At 41.3% G+C, this 23054-nt stretch overlaps 1 protein-coding gene across 2 annotated transcripts in view; it reads right to left on the reverse strand.

Moving 5' to 3' along the window:
* ALG9 (ALG9 alpha-1,2-mannosyltransferase) overlaps positions 1 to 23054 on the reverse strand; it is a 113264-nt gene that overhangs the window by 63846 nt on the left and 26364 nt on the right. For both annotated transcript variants that reach the window (XM_005215881.5, XM_024975743.2), the window contains exons 7-12: positions 21375 to 21462; positions 21087 to 21192; positions 6922 to 7044; positions 4183 to 4337; positions 1794 to 1923; positions 1036 to 1183 (exon numbers count right to left, since the gene is read on the reverse strand). In XM_005215881.5, coding sequence (XP_005215938.1) covers positions 1036 to 1183; positions 1794 to 1923; positions 4183 to 4337; positions 6922 to 7044; positions 21087 to 21192; positions 21375 to 21462 — 750 coding nt within the window. The remainder of the gene's footprint in view (positions 1 to 1035; positions 1184 to 1793; positions 1924 to 4182; positions 4338 to 6921; positions 7045 to 21086; positions 21193 to 21374; positions 21463 to 23054) is intronic.

Genomic DNA, 23054 nt, shown 5'->3' on the forward strand with positions numbered 1-23054 from the left:
AAAAATATTTCACTTGGAGACAAAATATTTCTGCGAAACCTTAGTCACAGAGCATAGAGGCAGAGGTCACAATTTAATCCAAGATCGTTGAGAAATTTTCAACTTGAGAGCTCTCATACCATTTCACCAACTCTCAGCAGTGAAATTTCCAACAGTGGTTATACCATCAAACAACTACAGAAACATCAAAGCTCATTGCCAATTATCATGCGATCAGGGGACCTCTCAGAATTTAAGCAAGTTCATCAGGCGTAGAGAGGAAAGAGTGAAATGTAGGGACTCACTGTGGGAAAACTACTTTGTTCCTGAGTAATCCTCAAAAGTATCTTCAGTTATGAAACTGTTTCAGATGGAAAAGGCAAAGGCTAAAGCGAACACTTTAAAAAACAAGCTTTAATTAATCATTAATGACTGATACAGGATCTTTATCAAGGAAAAAGATATTACCACCAGCTAAGCTGCTGCAGCCAGTCCCCAAATGGAGCAACATGACTCATCTTAACCTGACTTCTCTTTTCCCTAAATAGGACTCTTCTCTGTCTGAATAAAGCAGATACAAAGGAACTAGGAGCCCATGCTATCTAGCACATCCAACCACAGACAGCATGGAGGAAAGCGGTGCACAGGTCTTAGCCACAGCTTTCCCCAGAGTCCATATAGTGGGAGAGAACGTTCACTGTCGCTGGACAACAAATGCGTCTTATCTGAAAACACTCTAGACACCGAGAGTCTCTAAACCACTTTCAAAAGTGGGTTAACGTGAGTTAGTCATAAAAATTTAAACACAGATCCTCAGGAAGAGCCACGAGCAGGAGCCCAGGAGCCAGAACGTCCTCAGAAGGTCAGGGCAGCGCAGGGCGCATCACCAAACACAGGCCCCGGGTGCTCGGCAAGCTGCCCATGGCTGCCCGAGATGGTGAATCACCAAACACCCCCGAACAAACCCAAAGTGGAGGAAAAACTAAGACAACATTGCCACAGATTTGCTGTTTCTACACCTCGATTTAAAACTCTGAGGATTAAAGGGCAGCTTACTTGTCGGGCAGAAGGAAGCTGCTGGGGAAGCGATGCCACTCTTTCCCAACACAGACATTGACGGGCCGGCCTTCAGGAACACTGTGGATGGTGGGGTCTGTGGCAATTCGATAAAATTCTGGATACAGATCAAGGGGTCCGTGATACCCTGGAAGGGAGAGGGGTGTGTGAAAGCCGAAGATGAGAGAGGTGAGATTCTGCTATTTAATTACAATGCGTGTTAGTGTCCCACTGTGATCCGTGTGAGAGGCACACAGCAACTCCAGCAGGATCCCACTCAACTGGCATCACACGCCTCTGCAGTCAGGAAGATGATTACAGGAGGCCCAATCTTTGACAGAAATCATCTGCTTTCTTGCCCTTCTCTACACCCTCCACCTTTTTAATTTCATGTTCTTTGAGCCCATTTCAATATTCTGGATCCAAATGAAGATTATAAGAAAGAATATAATCATGGGACTTGAGCCACAACTCTGCATCCTATGTTTAAGGCTTCCTTAATTCATTCTTTAAAAGGAAAAAAAAAAATAATTAGTAAGAATAGAGAAGTGTATAGTTAATCACATTGAAAGGAATTCTCAATCTTCTCTTCAGTCCTAAGGTACGATGTCACATCCCATTCTTAATACAAAGTCCACAGGTTCTCCACACAGAAAAGCCCTCCCCCTCGGCTTAAGCTGAATTGTATTAAACACTCACGTGTCAAGCAAAAACCAAGGTAAAGTGAGTGTGGATTAAGTTACTGTCTGTACATCTACCTCTGAACAGCGCCACAGAGCGAGAAAAAGACAGGAGCCCGAACAGGAAGAGTGTTCCTAACGCCAGCCAATTTGACGTCACGGTATAATGCTCCAGGCGGTATCGCTGAAACACGAAGTGGTAACATTTCTAGAAAGAAAGAAAACTGCTCTGAAAAAAAGATACACCTTGCAGGATACACATCATCACAAGACATCATCATAACTTAAGAGGAAGGAAAAGAGGTTCTACCAAGAGTCTGAGCTTTTGCACACAGTGGGGTACCCACTCCACATTCTAAGATGAAAGCAAACTCTGCTAAACTGTCTGTAGATCAGCCTCACCAGAGGGCGTGCCAAGAGTCAAATCTCACTGGCTTCACAGGAAACTTAGTTGGATACTTCCCTAGTGACTAAAGTCCTAATAATTTACTTTTAAAACAATATTTAAATGAAAATGGCTTTTGGTAGTTTTTTTTTTTTTTTTTTTAATATATGAAGTATCTCAATCTATTCTGATGTAACTGGTGATTAACCTTCACTTTCCTTACTGACAAGTTTTCATCAAAGTTTTTAGTAACAACAAAATGTCTCATGACCAAACAAGAAGGAAACAGAATTCCCATCATGGAACGTTAGGAAAATGCTGTTAATTATATGCTAAACTAACTTCACAAACTAGATGAATGTCATTAAGAATATATACACACCTGCATGAGTTCTGCAGCCTTTCAGCACCTTCCCATGAGACTTCCTTCCTGCCTTCTTTCCCTCTCAGACTAGAACTACTTTTGGAAAGCAATTTTGCAATACATAACAAGGGCCATAAAAATGTTTGAACTCCTTTCATACTTTTTGGAATCTTTCCTAAGGAAACAATCCAAATACCTAAACAAAGATATTTATCCTAGCATTATTTATAATACTGAAATAAGTGAGCAACCTAAACTCTAACGTAAATTACGTCTAACCGTTATATATAACCAATTCAATATATTATGTATTACATAATGTTATATAGTGTATCCAACTCAGAACACTATATTGCTATTAAAATGATGCACATAGATGTGGCAACATAATGATATAATTATATTAAGAGGGATAAGGTTACATGAAACTTAAACTACAAGCATAATAGATTCTGTTATATGATAGGCAAAAATGCTAGAAGGAGATTTTGTTTGGGTTGCAGGACTGATTTTTAGAAAGAGGTAAAAGAAAAATTATCCGTGATGAAGTTCAATTACTTTTATAATTAAAATTATGTTTAAAAACTATTGTCCTAACAAGGATGAAATTTTAAAGCATTATGCTAAATGAAAGAAGTCAATCACAAAAGCCCACATATTCTATGATTTCATTTATATGAAATGCCTAGAATAGGCAAAGCTATAGAGATACAAAGTACATTAGCTGTTGATTGTGACTGAGGAGATATTGGAGGGGGGCAGCTACAATAGCTAAAGGATTTTTGAGATGATGAAAATGCTATAAATTGAGTGGAGTAATGCTTACACAGACCTGTGAATAGCCTAGAAAACACTGTATCATATACTTTAAATGAGTAAATTCTGTGGTTTGCGAATTGTGCGTGCATGTGTGCTAACTCGTTTCAGTCCAGTCAGACTCCGAGATCCTATGGACTGTAGCCCGCCAGACTCTTCTGTCCCTGGGATTCTCCAGGCAAGAATACTGGAGAAGATTGCTGTGCCCGCCTCCAGGGGATCTTCCCCACCCAGGGACTGAACCCTTATCTCTTGCATCTAACCAGCATCGGTAGGCAGGTTCTTTACCACTAGCACCACCTGAGAAGCCCTTGTGAATTACACCTTATCATAAATCTGTTAAGGAAAAAAAACCTGTTACCCAAATTATTCGTTTTTTAATAATTGCAAATGGAGCAGAGGTTTAAAAAAAAAAAAAAGAGTCCGACACTTCCAAGGCCATAAATACAGAAATATTCATGATTAGTTCTGACCTGGACAGGTTTTAAGCCAGGATTACAAGGTCCTATATCGCTAACTGCCTGAAGTAATCTCAAACACCTAAGCCAGTTTCATTCAGGTTTCATAACTGAAGAACAGACATTCCATTAGCTCTGCTGGGCTGCTACCATCCTGTGCTAGGCCCATGTAACGACTTAAAAAAATTCCTTTCACAGCAATTGGGTTCTTATTGGCAAGAGAGACAAATTATTACTAACACAAATCAACACTGCAAATGTGTGATCAGCAAACAACAGTACAGACAACGCCTAAGCAATCAAAGCTTCAGAATATGATCTGTATCACCTTTAATGTATGGATAACATATCTTAGGTGGAAGCATTCTGTAACCTGCCTTTAAGCTTTTTGAACGATTTAATGTGAAACAGAATGAAGCCGACATACATTTCCCTGAAACTCACCTGAAGTGCAGAAAGGGCCACAGCACCACAGAGACAGATAAGTGGATACACAGGGAAAAGAAATCTCTCCTCTTTGTGAGGCTGGATGAAGAAAATTATAAACCAAATATACATTGGAGCCAAGGTAAGCCAATATGGGTGGCCTAAATTCTGAACTGTAAAACACAGAAAAAAATATCCACCTTTCACCATATTAGACCAAAACAGCACATTTACTCTCAAAGTTCTCTTGATCTCAAACTCAGGCATATATCCTAGGGCCCCCCACTCTTTTATTCACACTTCCTCTGATATAATTAAGGAGTCAAATAGAAAGAGGTATATACTTCTTAGCTCTCCCAAGAGATCCAACATTTAAAGGTAGGTACAACGCTGGATTTAGCTGGAACACAAATGAATATCAGGTGAATGGGTAATAGAACTTAACAATTTCTTCACTGGATGAAGAAAAAACACACCTCTCTCTCTCTCTCCAGAGAGAAGAGTCCTGCCACTAAGACTAAAGATTCTTGAGATTAACCAAAAGCATAACATAAGTTCACTTCTTAGACTTTAATTCTTCTGTTTACTACATTAATCTTCTTACGTATATACCAAATAGCTATAGATCAAAGGAAAGAAACAGAGTTGGATTCTCAAACTCATCACTGGTTTCTGTCAAGCTAAAAATGACACTTTGTTTCAAAGAAAATATAAAACCGTTCTTAAAGGAAGTTTGCTGAAGGAGTTTTCTCCTGTTTGGTAATGCACATCCATCCACTCTGTACCTCAAAATTAAAGCCAAGAATGTATTTTAAACCATATGAAAGAATTGCAGGAATTTAATGAACACTAAGACCCAAGCACCTGCTGGAAAGTTCCTGTGGTCATGGCTAGGTACATGGACACTGAGTGATAAGCCTACAACCCACAGTGAAGGCATCTCAAACTGGGCTCCCATTAGCGGTAACGAGTAGTACATGGGAAGCACCGACCAAGGGTGGACAGACAGCGCCCCCTGGTGTCCGTTATGTCTACGATGAGCGAGTTGAGGTGAAAGATCAGGGTTGTCATCAGAGCCCAGCTTAGCATTGCTTAACCTACTGCTCCTTAGTTACACATGCTTTTGAAAAAACAGGTGTCTTTTTTTTTGGCCTTGAGACATGCAGGATCTTAGTTCCCCAGCCAGGGACCAGGGGTCAACCCGGCACCACCTGCAGTGGAAGCACAGAGTCTTAACCATCAGAGAAGTTCCTGCAGAAATTCTTTAAGAATAAACATTCTTCAACTGCAATAACAAGTTTATCTTTTTTTTCACTTATGAAATTTTAGGCTATAATTTAGGGTATTTACCTGTCCAAGAAGTATTTTGGGTTGGAATTTTCTTTATTATAAAAAAAAAGTTTATCTTCTACAAGTAAACAATCTTTTCTTCTTTTGCATCTTAGAAGCTAACAAACATATTTTAAAAATATGGCCTAAAATTTTGGAACATCCTCTATAAAACATTTATAGTTTCTGTTAAACTATATTCTGTTAAACTGTGTTAAACGTATTGTTGCTGTTATAAAATATACAAAACGTATAAAGAAAAAACAGTCCTCAATTTCTTACTAGCTGGACATGTAAGTACATGGCACAATTTTAAACCAAAATTGGATTCCTACTTTAGAGAACAGCTTAATATACTGTTTTTGTTTTTACTGTTTTTATAGTTATATCACAAGCATTTACATATCTTCCACAAGTATAAATTATTTTTATTGTCAGAAAAAGCTACTTATCAAAAAAAAAAAAAGAAAAGAAAAATGATCCTTAATACACATAAGGAGTGGAGGAATGGGTTAGTACCTCACAGGAACAAACAGCTGAATCCAAACACAGGACACTATGTATGCAAGATGAGTGGCATGGTTTCTTTAGAAATCTTCAGGAGGACAAAGGTGAGGGGGGGGGGGAACCTCTAGAAAAGCTTATGAAACACCAAATTCAGTATATGACTCATTTAGATCCTGCTTTAAACAAACTATAAAAGTTTTTTTTCCAGACAGTGTAGGACTCTAAATACTAGCTGGGCATTAGGTGATATTAAGAAAAAAACTGTTAATTTTGTTAGATAACGGCATCAGGGTTATGTTACAACAAAAGTTCTAAAATAAAGCAAAAGTGACTCTGAAGGCTGCTTTCATATTCTATGAACACAGCGAACTCGTTATAAACCACTAACTGTAGAAAAGCAGAATGGGAAATGGTATGGAGGGATCACCTGGCATCCAAACCAGAAAGAAAAGTTGGAAATTAAATCTTCTTCCAAAACTCAAACGAGTTTCTGCTCAGCTCTGTCTTCCAGTCAGAGCAAGCACCAAATGTGGGGGAATCTCTACATGGCTTAGTTTCCAGATTTTTGGTTGAATTTCCCAGAAATTGTTTGCCTCTAGAGTTGATTATCTTAAGCAATTTACCATACTAACATACATTTCTTTAAATAGGCTTATCTCCCAAGATTTTTTAAATGCTTTTGCCTCCCCAAATGATTCTATAAATCATACAGACTTCCTCACTTGCAATTATTAACCAGATTATCACATAGGTTAACACAGGTTGAATAAACTATAAACAGAGATGGAAAAATGCAATAAGCTAACCATTTCCATAGGAAGAAAATGGAAAATAAAATAAGTAGATTGTTTTTTTATTTCTTGGTATACACTGTTACTTCTCTTCCCTCCCCCCAAATCTATCTTTGCTTATTCCACTTACCATGAAATCTCTGCAGTAGGTATTCCATGAGAGAAGTCAGTGGTAAGACCAGGAGGGCTAAAGCAAAGACTACATTGAAATTCAGAAATCCATTAATTAAATAGAAATACCAAGGCTCTGTGCCTGAGGGAAATAAAGAGACATGAACTCATTAGTGGACGCCTCGGATACCTACTACAATGCTTGACTCCCAGTGTTCCTTGTCAAGCAAATTTGCTGCTCCAGTACCTCCTGCGAGAGCCCACAAGCCACTCCTCCCACCTTAGAAATCAGGTTTCAAATATTTAGCTCTCATGACCACCATTTGTTGTTGTTCAGTCGTCAAGTTGTGTCCAAGTGTTTAAGACCCCATGGACTGCAGCATACCAGGCTTCCCTGTCCCTCACCATCTCCCAGAGTTCGTCCAAATTCATGTCCATTTAATTGGTGATGCCATCCAACCATCTCATCCTCTGTCGCCCTCTTCTCCTTCTGCTGTCAATCTTTCCCAGCATCGGCATCTTTTCCAGTGAGTCAGCTATTCACATCAGGTGGTCAAAGTACTGGAGCTTCAGCTTCAGTCCTTCCAAAGAGTGTTCAGGGTTGATATACTTTAAGATTGTCTGGTTTGATCCCCTTGCTTTCCAAGGGACTCTCAAGAGGCTTCTCCAGCACCACAGTTTGAAAGCATCAATTCTTCGGCGTTCTGCCCTTTATTGTTCATCTCTCACATCTGTACATGAGTACAGGACCACTATATCCAGCCCAAATTGCCAAGCCCAAATGGGACTAATACTTTTCAGAAAACCAAACAATATAAATAGCTTAGCAGCGATATTGTGATTTATAATAAGAAGTATTTATTTGGCCTTCACTCCCATTCCTAGGAGAGAGTGCCTAAAACGACCTTCCTAATTCCTAAAGTGGTAAGAAGTGTCTTTTGTTATGTTAATTCAGGGACTTCTGGCAAAGTCCTAGGGAACCTCAGGATGGGGACTAGTTGTGAGAGGAACCACCTAGTGATTGGAGGGTTAGAACTTTCAGTCCTGCCTTTCCCTCCTCTGGGAAGGGGAGAGGGTATAGCAATGGGGTTTAAACATTCAAGCAATGGTGCTCAAGTAATGAGACCTCCATAAAAACCCAAAAGGACAGTGTTCAGAGGGCTTCCTGGCAGGTAAACAGGTAGGGAGGCACAGGGGAGGAAGCAGGGATAGTGAAAGTGAAGTCGCTCAGTCGTGTCCGACTCTTTGCAACCCCATGGACTGTAGCCTACCAGGCTTCTCCATCCATGGGATTTTCCAGGCAAGAGTACCGGAGTGGGTTGCCATTTCCTTCTCCAGAGGATCTTCCCGACCCAGGGATCGAACCCGGGTCTCCCGCATTGCAGGCAGACGCTTTACCCTCTGAGCCACCAGGGAAGCACCACGTATCTTCCCGCCCACCCTGCCCTATGCATCTCTTCCATCTGGCTTGTCTCCTTTCTAATAAACTGGTCAACAGAAGTAAGTGTTTCTGGAGTCCTGGGAGCCATGCTGGCAAATTAACTGAACCTGAAAAGGGGGCTGCTGGAACTTCTAATGTGGTCAGTCAGAAGCCCAGGTGACAACCTGGACTTTCAAATGGCACGAAGCAGAGGCCTCCCCACCGAGGGCTGGGGGGTGACGGGGTGGGTGCAGTCCTACAGGGCTGAGCTATGAGGGCCTTGCCTCATAGCTTATCCTATCACATTCTAGTATCCTTCCCCCTGATGTGCTCAACCACTTTTCAACAGTGTCTGTTCAAGGGGGACCTTCCACAAAAAAGCAGCACCTTTCTGAGGAAAACCATGTTCAGAGACCCCAGACCCTGCTCAGCTTTTCGGATTCAGAATGAAACAACATGACCGAAAACGCAAGCCTTGCTCGCACAAGTTTTGATTCTTTAACTCCAAATCCTGAAACTCGAGCGATGAGAGACAGCCCCCTTTGGCACATTCCTCCGGTATTCATCTGCTCTTCCCTCCTGTGATTACTTCAATCAGGCAGTGAATGACACACGCGGGTTTTAATCACTGTGTGTTGTGACACCCGCCTTGCACCACAGCAATTTCCTGCAATCAGCATTGCTTAAAAGGGTAATCAGAAGGCAGAGGAATACTCAGAAAAGCCTGACATTTCTGCAGCTTGCACAGCAAAATAAGATTAGAAACCAAACCCATAAGGCGAGAAACGTCTAAGGGAGGAGGAAGATGCAGAGGGGACCCTGGGGAAGGACTCAGGTTCAACAGTGTGTCCACCTTTAGGGAAAGCTCCCTCCTGTCGAAACCCAGGGACAGGGACTGTCCAGGAAGAGAGACTTTGTTCCAGGCCAAGCTCATTAGAGACATTTGTATCTTGTATTCTTTACAAATAATCTTTTAGGTTACAGAAAACTGCCGGCCTGCTAAGTCACTGCAGTCATGTCTGACTCTGCAACCCTGTGGACTGTAGCCCGCCAGGCTCCTCTGTCCATGGGATTCTCCAGGCAAGAGTATTGGAGTGGGTTGCCATTTCCTTCTCCTACAGAAAACTATTGGATGGTTTTATTTTCAAAATGGAAAACACACATCTTTTCTGGGTTTTCATTACTATTTAACAGCATGTTTCCTAAATTGAGTCCTTTTCCACTACAGTTTCCAGAGAAGTAAGTTTTCGCACAATCATCTCCTGACCGCCAGTGTGGAGGCAATGCTATCAACCCTGAGCCAACTTCTTCTTTACAAAATTCTGGAAATTTGACCCTGGGATGATAAAGCAGCATGACTAGAAAAAAGGGGGTCACCCTTCACATCATCTACTACAGATGCTTAAACATCAACAGATAAAAGCCTTTCTCTTTGATCCTTGCTAATATATGCTTTGTCAAGGAAAGTCCTCTAGTGTTTTCCTCTTTACCACAACTTACTATGCCCTCCTGTTAGGGCTGTCTACTTTTTTTTTTTTTAATTTGTTTATTTTAAGGCTGTCTACCTTTTAACCAAGGTATACTGTACACTGAGATGTGGAACCAAAAGCATTAACTTGGTAAACTCAATTATTTTTATGTGTTAGAACCTCAAAGATCAAGTTCATAGCGAGGCCATGAACATTTCGTAATAGACTGTTACTTCCCTGAAGGATCGGGTAGAGACTGGGGAATAAGTCAAGATTTGGGAAGGTTCAAGTGACATGAGTCTTAAAAACAAGGGCAAAAGGGGACAAGGAATCGTGAATTCTGCTAATCAGTGTCCTCCCCTACCTGATGAGGCATCTACCTTATAAGAGTAAAAACCTGTATCTCTTTCAGGGAGACACTCAACACTGCTCTCAGAAATTATCAAAAGTGAACTATGTATTGTAGAAAAAAATATGTCAGAATGACAAGCTAAGCATTTAACTCGTGCAAAACGTGAGGTGAAAGGAAGCTGGAAGCAGGGTGCAGGGGGGCTCAGCTATCTCCCTTTTCACGGAAAGTGCCTCAATCCCTTTCATTCAAATGAGCTCAAGGGAGCTTTGTCAGAGACTAAAAGAAGAAGGGATAGTGTTTATTGTTCCATTGACTGAATGAAGGGAAACTACTTTATAGGCCTACAGTTTTACAGAACTCTAGGAACTAAATTATAATAAATCATCCTTATAAATGTCAAATTTGCGCCACCAAGAGGAAAAATCCACCAAGGTTCAACACAAATGATTAACAAAACAAAGAAGGCTCCAGAACAGGTCATGCTAGTGGGTGACCTTAAGCACGCCTCCAAAGCCTCCTCTGGGGCTTCATCCTCTGCTGCTGCAGGACTGGAAAGCCGTGGGCCTTCTGACCAAGGGCTCTATCCTTTACCTTCTGAAATCTCCCGTCCTGTGGCCTGACAGATTTGATAAGACAGACACGCACGGATCATATCCTAAGCTCCCAGCAGCATCCCTGAGCAGACCTGCTGTCGTTTTTGAGAGAAGAGCACTTCTTACACCCATCCTCCCACACCTGTCCTCCCACGCTTCTCCCAGGCCTGTGTTCTCATCAGAGAGCACAGCTCTTCACACAAAAATACTCAACCTCAACATCTGAGAACTTGAAATGTTACAAGGGGAAGAGGCCAAATCAGTGCCAAGCCTAGTCACTTTCGTTTTTGCAACACGAAATTTCACCTCTTTATCTTTGACCCCATAGAGACGTTTCACCTACAACTTTGCAACTTCCATGTCTACACTACTCTAAATTTCCTAAGCATTGAGTATTCTTGACCTCATCCAAGTAATTGTGAAAAACTGCCTCTGTCCCCTGGCTTCAAAAGTCAAGAGTCAGTCCAGGTCCGGAATGTGTCATTAATAAATGCTATTTGGCCAAAAAAAGGATAGAAAGGCCCCTTTGAAAACCAGGAACAATAGAGAGAATAAATATTTACAGATTTTCCTCAATCTATGATGGGGTTAAGTCCTGATAAACCCATCATAGACTAAAAACATCGTAAGTCAAAAACACATTTAATACACCTAACATACCAAACACTGTAATTCAGCCTAGCCTACCTCTAACAAGGTCAGAACACTTACATTAGCCTACAGTTGGGCAAAAGTCACCTAATACCAAGCCTGTTTTATAAGACAGTGTTGGCGGTCTCATGTAATTTACTAGCTACAGTACTGAAAATGAAAAACAGAACGGTTGTCTGGATAAAGAATGGCTGTGAGAGCTTCCACGGTTTACCCTCATGACGAGTGGCTGACGGGAAGTGTAGCTCACTGCCAGTGCCCAGCATCACGAGAGATACCTTATCGCCTACTGGAAAAAGATCAAAATTCAAAGTATAGTTTCTACGGAATATGTATTGCTTGCACACCATCATAAAGTCAAAAAAAATCATAAGTTGAAGCACCATAAGTTGGGGTGGGTTCTAAGCAGCTTCAGTCGTGTCCAACTCTTTGTGACCCCATGGACTGTAGCCCGCCAGGCTCCTATGACCATGGGATTCTCCAGGCAAGAACACTGGAGTGGGTAGCCATGCCCTCCTCCAGGGGATCTTCCCAACTCAGGGATCGAACCTGCGTCTCTTATGTCTCCTGCATTGGCAGGTGGGATCTGTACCACTAGCCCCACCTGGGAAGCCCTATAAGTTGGGGACCACCTGCATATAATTACAACCACAATGGAGAGATTGACATTATCTTGCTTACACCTGTGTAGTTCTTACCTAAAATTGGCTAATGCTGTAAAACGGCCTTAAGTTTTTTAAAACGAACTCAATATTCAATCTTTTTGGCTCCGCAGTCCGACATTTGACATTCTGTTCTTCTGCAGTGTGTCCACCTAGTGTCTTCCTGGCAAACTCCTACTCTTCCTTCCAGCTCAGCTCAAAGACCACCCCCTCTAAGAAGTCTTTCCTGACACCAACAGATGAACTTGCTCCTTCAATTCCCTGACTATCATTCTACTGCTGCACATAACACATTGGACTATAATTAACTATTCATGTGTCTGCAGCCTTATCAGACAGCAAATTCTATGAGGAGCATAATCAATGATCAAAAGCAACTGATTGAATGTTTCTTTAACTGAACTCATTTATCCATTCATTCAAGAAGTATTTATAGGCTTATTAGGTTCTTATACTTAAGAAAGTGAAGTGAAAGTTTTTCACTTTCATGCACTGGAGAAGGAAATGGCAACCCACTCCAGTTTTCTTGCCTGGAGAATCCCAGCGACAGAGGAGCCTAGTAGGCTGCCATCTATGGGGTTGCACAGAGTCGGACACGACTGAAGCGACTTAGCGGGAGCATACTTAAGAAAACACTAAGAGTTGTATGCAAAAACTATCAGCATAAAGCACTTAATCTAAAATTTTCAGATTAAAAAACTAGGTGCCACAGCTAACAAAGCACTTGAGGTGGGAGACTCTTTAAAAATAGCTGAAATATGCCCAAAAGTGCCAAACAAGTGAAAGTTTCCATGACAAAGACATGCTGTCTGTTTGACAACTGTACAGCAGCAAAGCATCTCTTAAAACATAAGTCTTAGGACTTCCCTGGTGGTCTGGTAATTAAGAATTCACCTTGCAGTGCAGGGGACGAGGGTTTAATCCCTGGTGGGGGAATAAAGATCTCACATGCCAAGACTATACTTTCGGGGATCATGTCTCTGCAATCTACAGATTCAGTGTAATCTCTATCAAATTACCAATGGCATTTTTCACAGAACTAGAACAAAAAATTTCACAATTCGTATGGAAACACAAAAGACCCCGAATAGCCAAAGCAGTCTTGAGAAAGAAGAATGGAGCTGGAGGAATCAACCTTCCTGACTTCAGATTAAACTACAAAGCTACAGTCATCAAGACAGTATGGTCCTGGCCCAAAACCAGAAATACAGACCAATGGAACAACACAGAAAGCACAGAAATAAACCCTTGCACCTATGGGTACCTTATTTTTGACAAAGGAGGCAAGAATATACAATGGGGCAAAGACAGCCTCTTCAATAAACGGTGCTAGGAAAACTGGACAGCTACATGTAAAAGAATGAAATTAGAACACTTCCTAACCCCATACACAAAGATAAATTCAAAATGGATAAAAGACCTAAATGTAAGACCAGAAACTATAAAACTCTTAGAGGAAAACATAGGCAGAACACTCGACATAAATCAAAGCAAGATCCTCTGTGACCCATCTCCTAGAGTAATGGAAATAAAAACAAAAGTAAACAAGTGGGACCTGATTAAACTTAAAAGCTTTTGCACAGCAAAGGAAACTATAAGCAAGGTGAAAAGACAAGCCTCAGGATGGTAGAAAGTAATAGCAAATGAAACAACTGACACAGGATTAATTTCCAAAATATACAAGTAGTTCATACAACTCAATACCAGGAAAACAAACGACTCAATCAAAAAGTGGGAAAAAGACCTAAACAGACATTTCTCCAAAGAAGACATACAGATGGCAAACAAACACATGAAAAGATGTTCAACATCACTAATTATTAGAGAAATCCAAATAAAAACTACAATGAGATATCACCTCACACAGGTCAGTATGGCCACCATCAAAAGTCTACAAACAATAAATGCTGGAGAGGGTGTGGAGAAAAGGGAACTCTCTTGCACTGTTGGTGGGAATGTGAACTGATACAGCCACTATGGAAGACGGTATGGAGATTCTTCAAAAAACTAGGAATAAAACCACCCTATTATCCAAAGATATCCCACTCTTAGGTATACCCTGAGGAAAGCAAAACTGAAAAAGACACACGTATCCCACTGTTCATTGCAGCACTATTTACAATAGTTAGAACAAGGAAACAACCTAGATGCCCATCGACAGATGAATGGATAAAGAAGTTGCAGTACATATACACAATGGAATATTACTCAGCCATAAAAAGGAATGAATTTGAGTCAGTTCTGATGAGGTGGATGAACCTAGAACCTATTATACAGAGTGAAGTGAGTAACAAAGAGAAAGATAAATATCATATTTTAACACACATATATGGAATCTAAAAAAGTGGTACTGAAGAGTTTATTTACAGGGCAGCAAAGAAGAAACAGACATAGAGAATAGACTTATGGGCATAGGGAGAGGGGAGGAGAGGGTGAGATGTGTGGAAAGAGTAACATGGAAACTTACATTACCATATGTAAAATAGATAGCCAATGGGAATTTGCTGTATGTCTCAAGAAACTCAAACAGGGGCACTGTATCAATCTAGAGAGGTGGGACGGGGTGGGAGATGGGAGGGAGGTTCAAAAGAGAGGGGATATATGTGTACCTGTGTTGAGGTTTGACAGAAAACAAAATTCTGTAAAGCAATTAATCTTCAATAAAAAAATAAATAAAATTTAAAAAAAGATCTCACATGCCACAGAACAACTAGGTCTGCATGCCACAAATACTGAGTCTAAATGCTCCAGAGCCCACAGGCCACAACTAGAAAGTTCACGCTCTTCACAACTAAAGAGTCTATGCACCGCAACGAAAGATCCCACGTGACACAACTAACACCCAACACAGCCAAGTAAACAAATACATATTTTTAAAAAGATTAGTCTTTCATATTTAGTGAATGGACTCAACAATTACAGTAAAATTAGCTGACAGTGGTAAAGTACTACTTCACCTGGTCAAAGCTATGGTTTTTCCAGTAGTCGTGTATGGATGTGAGAGTTGGACTATAAAGAAAGCTGAGTGCTGAAGAATTGATGCTTTGAACTGTGGTGTTGGAGAAGACTCTTGAGAGTCCCTTGGACTGCAAGGAGATCCAACCAGTCAATGCTAAAGGAGATCAGTCCTGAGTGTTCATTGGAAGGATGGATGCTGAAGCTGAGACTCCAATACTTTGGCCACCTGATGCAAAGAACTGACTCATTTGAAAGGACCCTGATGCTGGAAAAGATTGAGGGCAGGAGGAGAAGGGGACGATAGAGGATGAGATGGTTGGATGGCATCACCGATGCATCGGACATGAGTTTGAGTAAGCTCTGGGAGGTGGTGATGGACAGGGAAGCCTGGTGTGCTGAAGTCTACGGAGTTGCAAAGAGTTGGACACAGCTGAGTGACTGAACTGAACTGATTCTTTTTTATTTATTTTGGTTGCACTGGGTCTTTATTGCTGCACACAAGCTTTCCCTAGTTGCAGAGAGTGGGGGTTACTCTTTAGTTGCTATTCTCTAGGTGCGTGGGCTTCTCATGGAGCAGAGCACAGGCTCCAGGGCGCATGCACTCGAGCAGCGGTGGCTCACAGGCTCAGTAGCTGTGGCTTGCAGGCTCTAGAGCTCGGGCTCAGTAGCTGCTGCACCTGGTTTCGGTTGCTTCACGACCTGTGCAATCTTCACAGTTCAGGGCTCGAACCCATGCCTCCTAGCAGGCGGATTCCTATCCACCGTGCTAACAGAGGAGGTCCTACTTCTATTATTCTTAACTTGTACGAAGACAATCCCAACCTAGCACACAACAGGCCTGAACAAAATAGTTCTAGGATATGATTGCGATCCGGGCACTGATGCAATCTGAGGGGTATTCCAGAACGTGCTCATTCTTTCATTCACGCATGAGAAATCTTTACTAAAGACCTAGAATACAGAAAGACTACCAACTCCTAGGTGGAATAAATATTCTCTGCAAGCCTGCTAAAGCAAAATGGCATTAACATGGAAATCAGACACCCTTGAAGATTTGTCAAATCCAAAGATGAGAAAAAAGCAAAAAAATTCTACCACCAAAGAGCACCCCCGAAAGTCTAGCTGGCTGCACATCAGTCCTGTGGATGCCCACATGACAGTTCTCTAGGGAAGCCCGTGGCTCAGTGGTAAGGAATCCACCTGTAGTATAGGAGACGTGGGTCCAATCCCTGGGTCAGCAAGATCCCCTGGAGAAGGAAATGGCAACCTACTCCAGTATTCTTGCCTGGGAAATCCCACGGACAGAGGAACCTGATGGACTACAGTCTGTTGTTCTTCAGTCACTCATCCACGTCCAACTGTTTGTGACCCCGTGAACTGCAGCATGCCAGGCTTCCCGGTCCTTCACTGTCTCCCAGAGCTTGCTCAAACTCAGGTCCATTGAGTCGGTGATGCCATCCAACAATCTCATCCTTTGTCATTCCTTTCTCCTGTCCTCAATCTTTCCCAGCATCAAGGTCTTTTCCCAATGAGTCAGCTCTTCGCATCACATGGCCAAAGTACTGGAGCTTCAGCCTCAGCATCAGTCCCTCCAATGAATGTTCAGGATTAATTTCCTTTAGGATTGACTGCTTAGATAACCTTATAGTCCAAGGGACTCTCAAGAGTCTTTTCCAACACCACAGTTCAAAAGCATTAATTCCTCAGCGTTCAACCTTATTTATGGTCCAACTATCACATCCATACATGACTACTGGAAAAATCATAGCATGATTATACAAACCTTTGGCAGCAAAGTAATGTCTCTGTTTTTTAATATGCTGTCTAGGTTGGTCGTAGTTTTTCTTCCAGGGAGGAAGCATCTTTGAATTTCATGGCTGCAGTCACCATCTGCAGTGATTTTGGAGCCCAAGAAAATAAAGCCTTTCATTGTTTGCATAGCTTCCCCATCTATTTGCCATGAAGTGATGGGACTGGATGCCATGATCTTAGCTTTCTGAATGTTAAGTTTTAAGCTTTTTCACTCTCTTTCACCTTTATCAAGAGGCTCTTTAGCTCCTCTTCACTTTCTGCCGTAAGGGTGGTGTCATCTGCATATCTGAGGTTATTGATTTTTCTCCCAGAAATCTTGATTCCAGTTTGTGCTTCATCCAGTCCAGCATTTCTCATGATGTACTCTGCATATAAGTTAAATAAGCAGGGTGACAATATGCAGCCTTGACGTACTCCTTTCCCAATTTGGAACCAGTCCATTGTTCCATGCTCAGCTCTAACTGTTGTTTCTTCATCGGCATACAGGTTTCTCAAGAGGCAGGTCAGGCGGTCTTGTATTCCTATCTCTTGAAGAATTTTCCACAGTTTGTTGTAATCCACACAGTCAAAGGCTTTAGCATACTCAATGAACCAGAAGTAGATGTTTTTCTGGAATTTCCTTGCTTTTTCTAGGATCCAACAGATATTGGCAATTTGATCTCTGGTTCCTCTGCCTTTTCTAAATCCAGCTTGAACATCTGGAAGTTCTCGGTTCACGTACTGTTGAAGCCTAACTTGGAGGATTTTGAACATGACCTTGCTAACGTGAAATGAGTGAGATTATGCAGCAGTTTGAACATTCTTTGGCACTGCCCGCCTTTGGTATTGGAATGAAAACTGACCTTTTCCAGTCCTGTGGCCACTGCTGAGTTTTCCAAATTTGCTGGCATATTGAGTGCAGCCCTTTCACAGCATCATCTTTCAGGATTTGAAATAGCTCAGCTGGAATTCCATCACCTCCACTAGCTTTGCTCCTAGTGAGGCTTCCTAAGGCCCACTTGATTTCACATTTCAGGATGTCTGGCTCTAGGTGAGTGATCATACCATCATGATTATCTGGGTCATGATGATCTTTTTTGTATAGTTCCTCAGTGTATTCTTGCCACCTCTTCTTAATATCTTCTGCTTCTGTTAGGTCCATACCATTTCTGTCCTTTATTGAGCCCATCTTTGCATGAAATGTTCCCTTGGCATCTCTAATTTTCTTGAGGAGATCTCTAGTCTTTCCCATCCTATTGTTTCTATTTCTTTGCATTGATCACTTAGCAAGGCTTTCTCATTCTTGCTGTTATTTGGAACTCTGCATTCAGATGGGTATATCTTTCCTTTTCTCCTTTGCCTTTCACTTCTCTTCTTTTCTCAGCTATTTGTAAAGCCTCCTCAGATGACCATTTTGCCTTTTTTTCTTCTTGGGGAAGGTTTTCATCGCTGCCTCCTATACAATGTCATGAACCTCCATCCATAGTTCGTCAGGCACTCTTGTCTATCAGATCTAACCCCTTGAATCTATTTGTCACTTTCACTGTATAACCATAAGGGATTTGATTTAGGTCATACCTAAATGGCCTAGTGGTTTTCCCTACTTTCTTCAATTTAAGTCTGAATTTTGCAATAAGGAGTCCATGATCCGAGCCACAGTCAGCTCCCGGTCTTGTTTTTGCTGACTGTATAGAGCTTCTCCATCGTCGGCTGCAAAGAATATAATCAATCTGATTTCAGTATTGACCATCTGGTGATGTCCATGTGTAGAGTCATCTTTTGTGTTGTTGGAAGAGGGTGTCTGCTATGACCAGTGCATTGTCTTGTAAACTGTTAGCCTTTTCCCTGCTTCATTTTGTACTCCAAGGCCAAACTTGCCTGTTACTCCAGGTATCCCTTGATTTCCTACTTTTGCATTCCAGTCCCCTATGATGAAAAGGACATCTTTTTTTGGTATAACTGGCAAGTAACATCTGCCATCTTGGAGGTTACTCACTGGCTACAGTCCATGGGATCACAAAAGAGTAAGACACAACTTAGTGAGTGAACAACAATAATAATATGACAATAATTCCTTCTTTCCCAATAAAGCTTCTATCAGTAGGAAAGTGATCAATTCTTGGACATTCAACATACCAAAATCTGAACTGAAGCTAACCCAGGTTCACTAAAGCAGGTGGAACAGAGCCCCAAGGACTCTTCCCCACAAAACGCTGGCTGAAATGAACAGCAGATGCCAACATCCAGGCAAAGACTGGCCACTGCTCTCTGGATCCCAAAACCTACTCACTGTTAAACCAGAAATATAAACTTAGGTCAGAATTTATTCTTTTTTCCCTACTCTATCAACATACTTATTTTTAGATGTAAAAACTTCACCAATCTAGAGGAATATACAAGTTACAAAACTTTCATAGGCTCTCACACAAAGTTTTACAAATAAGCAGTCAGAATACCAATATGTAATAACCCATTTAAAAGGTACAGAAGTCAATTTTTCAAAATTAAACTCAAATTAACACAATTTATTCACCCACATATAATGCACATTATGCTTCTAATAGGCTCCACGTAAACCAAGTTCTAATATCCAATCCGGATCCAGAAGTGAGTCCCCCTTTTATTGTCTTGTGGAATCAAGTAAAATTTTACGAGTAAACTAAAACAATGGGCAAATTAAAACCTGCAGCTCTCCCTAGATAAAGGGAGACCCCTAGAGGCAAAAGCTGAAAAAAATTCTCTCCATATCCTTAGGGATCTTAGAGGCACATCAAGAAGTCTGTCAAAATCCCTTCACTTCGCAATTATTCTCTATGCAGTTTGTAAATTCATTTTATTTTTAACCTACTACTTGTCATCTAAAACGACAATGTTCCCCAAATCCCAGGTGGTGGTTGTCCTGTCGCTAGGTTGTATCTGACTCTTTGCAACCCCATGGACTCTTGCTCAAGTAAATTTCACTCACACACTTATTCTAAATCTTATTCAATCTCTTGGTTCTGTTGGCAAAGTGGTAAAGAAAAATGAGCATGGGTTAAACTGATTAGAGAGACAGAGATAACATTGATGTGTTTCACACCAGAATATAAGATAATCACATACACAGAAAGATCTAAGATCTTCAAAAGATTAAGTCAGAAGAAACTATGCTTATTTAATGAGAAGTTATCTTATACAATGTTTACTGACTTGACTGATCTGATCAGAAAGATCTCTAGCTTATCCCTCTGTAGTGATCACTAACTAAAATGCTCTCAGGCCTCCCTGCCCCCGCCAGCTACAAAAAAAAACAGGCTCCAGGGCTGGTTGGAAAAGGGAAAAAATAAAAGACTAGCGGAGAGAAAACCATCAGGCAAGGGGTGAAGACGGACAGAAACTGGAGAACCAACCCCAGACTGCTCCACCACAAGTGGCCAGACGTAAAGAACTTGCCTGCAGTTCAGGAGACCCGAGTTCAACCCCTGGGTCGGGAAGATCTCCTGGAGTAGGAAATGGCAACCCCTCCAGTATCCTTGCCTGGAGAATTCCATGGACAGAGGAGCCTGGCAGGCTGCAGTCCATGGGGTCACAAAGAGTCGGATACAACTTAGCAACTAAACCAGCACCAGACTAAAGGCATTCCCTTTTTTCCCCTCTTAATGCTAAGCTGGCCAGACTATCCACCCTCTCAAGCTGACCTCACCCTCATTTGCTACACTCTGTCTACAGATTTTGGGAACTTTCTCCCCTAATGCAAAATACTAAAGTAACACAAATTATTGGGTTGGCCAAAAGGTTCATTCAGGTTTTGGCCAACCCAACAAAAAAATGAAAAAGAAAAACCAAATGTGTACTTGTATAGAAAATGCCTGGAGGAATATTTTCCAAGGTGTTAACAATAGCTATCTGGGGATGATGAGATTATGAATGTTTTAATCTTCTTATTTTTGTTATATTCTTGATTTTCTAATGAGAAGAGAAGAAAGTAACTTAATTTTAAATAAGGAGCATCAAAAGCCAAGGCATGCCCGACAGAGTCCTTACCGCTCTGTAACTGAGAATAGGAGGCTGCAAGACTAAGAGGAAGCCAGAACTGAGTACCACGTTAATCAAGGAAAAATATTTAGTTGCCACATATCATCATTGTGCTGTGTTCAAACATCATTTATTTTTAAATAAGAAAAGAAGATTACCTTTTGTCTAAATAACAAAAGGCGATCTTTGATAAATGAGGCAACTGAATTAAAATTTCAAAGCTGAGGCCAATTAAACTATCTCCCAACGCTTCCCTCACTTCATACAGCCTTACCATAAAGATCAGGTCCATGAGGAGTAAAAACATTATACAAAACTATGTTGAGTGGTGCAATCACCAGCTTCCCATAATAGTAGCTGTCAATGCCCACCACAGGCACCTAAAACAGAGCAGAAAACAAAGCAATTGTAGAGTTTTGCTACAACTAGCATCCTCACAATGCTAACAGTATAGACTTCGGAATGAAAAACTGAATCAACTCCTAAGGCTCTCTTTTCCACCCACACCACAGGTTGCTTTTGTTAAAACTTTAGAACAAAATAACGTAAAAAGACAACTCACCAGAAACAGCACTAGAGCAACCAACGACCAATGAAAGAAACTCTTCCACCTTTGTTTCATGATCAGCAGATCAAAGGCAATAGGTAAACTATTTAACAGAGAAACAGAAAGTGGGGAGTTAAATACTCAGAATACGACTCAAACAGGACAGTTTCACACATAACTCATGCTGAATTGAGAATCAAATGTCTCTAGCAATTACTGTGAGGGAAGAAGGTGGTACAAGAAAGGGTGTCTTCTCAAAAATAAAAATGTGATCTCTTCAGAGGACTCATCAGAGGATGATGCATTCCACAGTGCACAAGAAATACAAATACTCAGCTTCAGAGTGAGCTCCATTTTATACGTATTTATGTGCAGTGGGCACTTACAATATATTAATCATAACTAAACGACCTTATTGTCCTACTCCCACCCTGCCAAATAAACACTTATTTCTCCCTTCCATGATTTATTAGCACTTTAGTAATAAAATAATATTACACACTTTCACTTCAATTCTGATATATCCCTTTCCAATGTGTAATATTGTTCCAATATACAATATGCACCCTTCTTCCTTTCACTTGAATTTCTCAGGCAAGTAGCATATGTGCGTTGCCTTCACTATTTCTTCCTTAAGGCCTAACGTCAAGTTATTAAGACTGATCTGAGGTCACCAGGAATTTCCTCTCTGCCAGACCCAGGATCTTTCCACAACCCCATCTCCCTTTGTCTTTCTGTTGCACTTGACACAAAGCATCTGTTCCTTCCTCTTTAGACTCCCTGGCTCCATGCTTTTTTCTGGGCTCTTCCCTAGTCCTCCTTTCAGGCTTTCTTCCCTATCCCATGGTGAGCCTTACCATGGTCCTAGCTCCCAAAGACAAGGTTCTACTTTTCTCTCTCTACACTCACTTTCTCAGCAGGTGCTTCAACTCCTGTTCCAGGAACAATCACTTTCATACTCATGACTTCTTAATCTAGGACACTAGTCAGAGCTTTACCCATGATCCAGTCACAGTGAGTTCCCTCCCACACCAATCTGTTTACTTACACCGAATCTACCCAGTGTCAACTGCAGGCTCTGCTCCGGCCTCCCCCACGAGATCTCTGCATTTACACGGCACTATCATTGCTATCATCTATTTGGCCGTGTCATGTGGACATCTCTCTATGATCTGAAATTCCACATTCTATTAACTAAATATTGCATTGACATTCCATTTTTTTTCTCCCCAACTAGTTACACTTCCATGAAAATGTTAGCTGCTCAGTTGTGTCTGACTCTGCGACACCATGGACTGTTGTCCACCAGGCTCCTGTCCGTGGAATTCGACAGGCGAGAATACTTTAGTGGGTTGCCATTCCCTTCTCCAGGGGATCTTCCCGATCCAGGGATTGAACCTGGTCTCCTGCAATGCAGGCACATTCTCTACCATCTGAACCCCCAGTCACATTTCCATAGCAGCTGCATTTCTCCTTTGATAAGTCAATAAATGAGAGCACAGTGCTGAGTAATTAACTGTGATCCCAATCACTAATCAAAACACCCAAACTCAGAGGTATTTGAGGAACTCACAATGTTGAATGTAGATCCAGTAAAAAGGAAAAGGAATGGAGAGACTGAAAAAAGGAGGATGGAGATGTAAAAATGAGGAAACCATAAGGCCTTGAGAGTCACATTAAAGTCTGGACACCATC

Source organism: Bos taurus, chromosome 15 (assembly GCF_002263795.3).
Source record: "Bos taurus isolate L1 Dominette 01449 registration number 42190680 breed Hereford chromosome 15, ARS-UCD2.0, whole genome shotgun sequence".
In the NCBI taxonomy this organism is placed as follows: Eukaryota; Metazoa; Chordata; class Mammalia; order Artiodactyla; family Bovidae; genus Bos; species Bos taurus.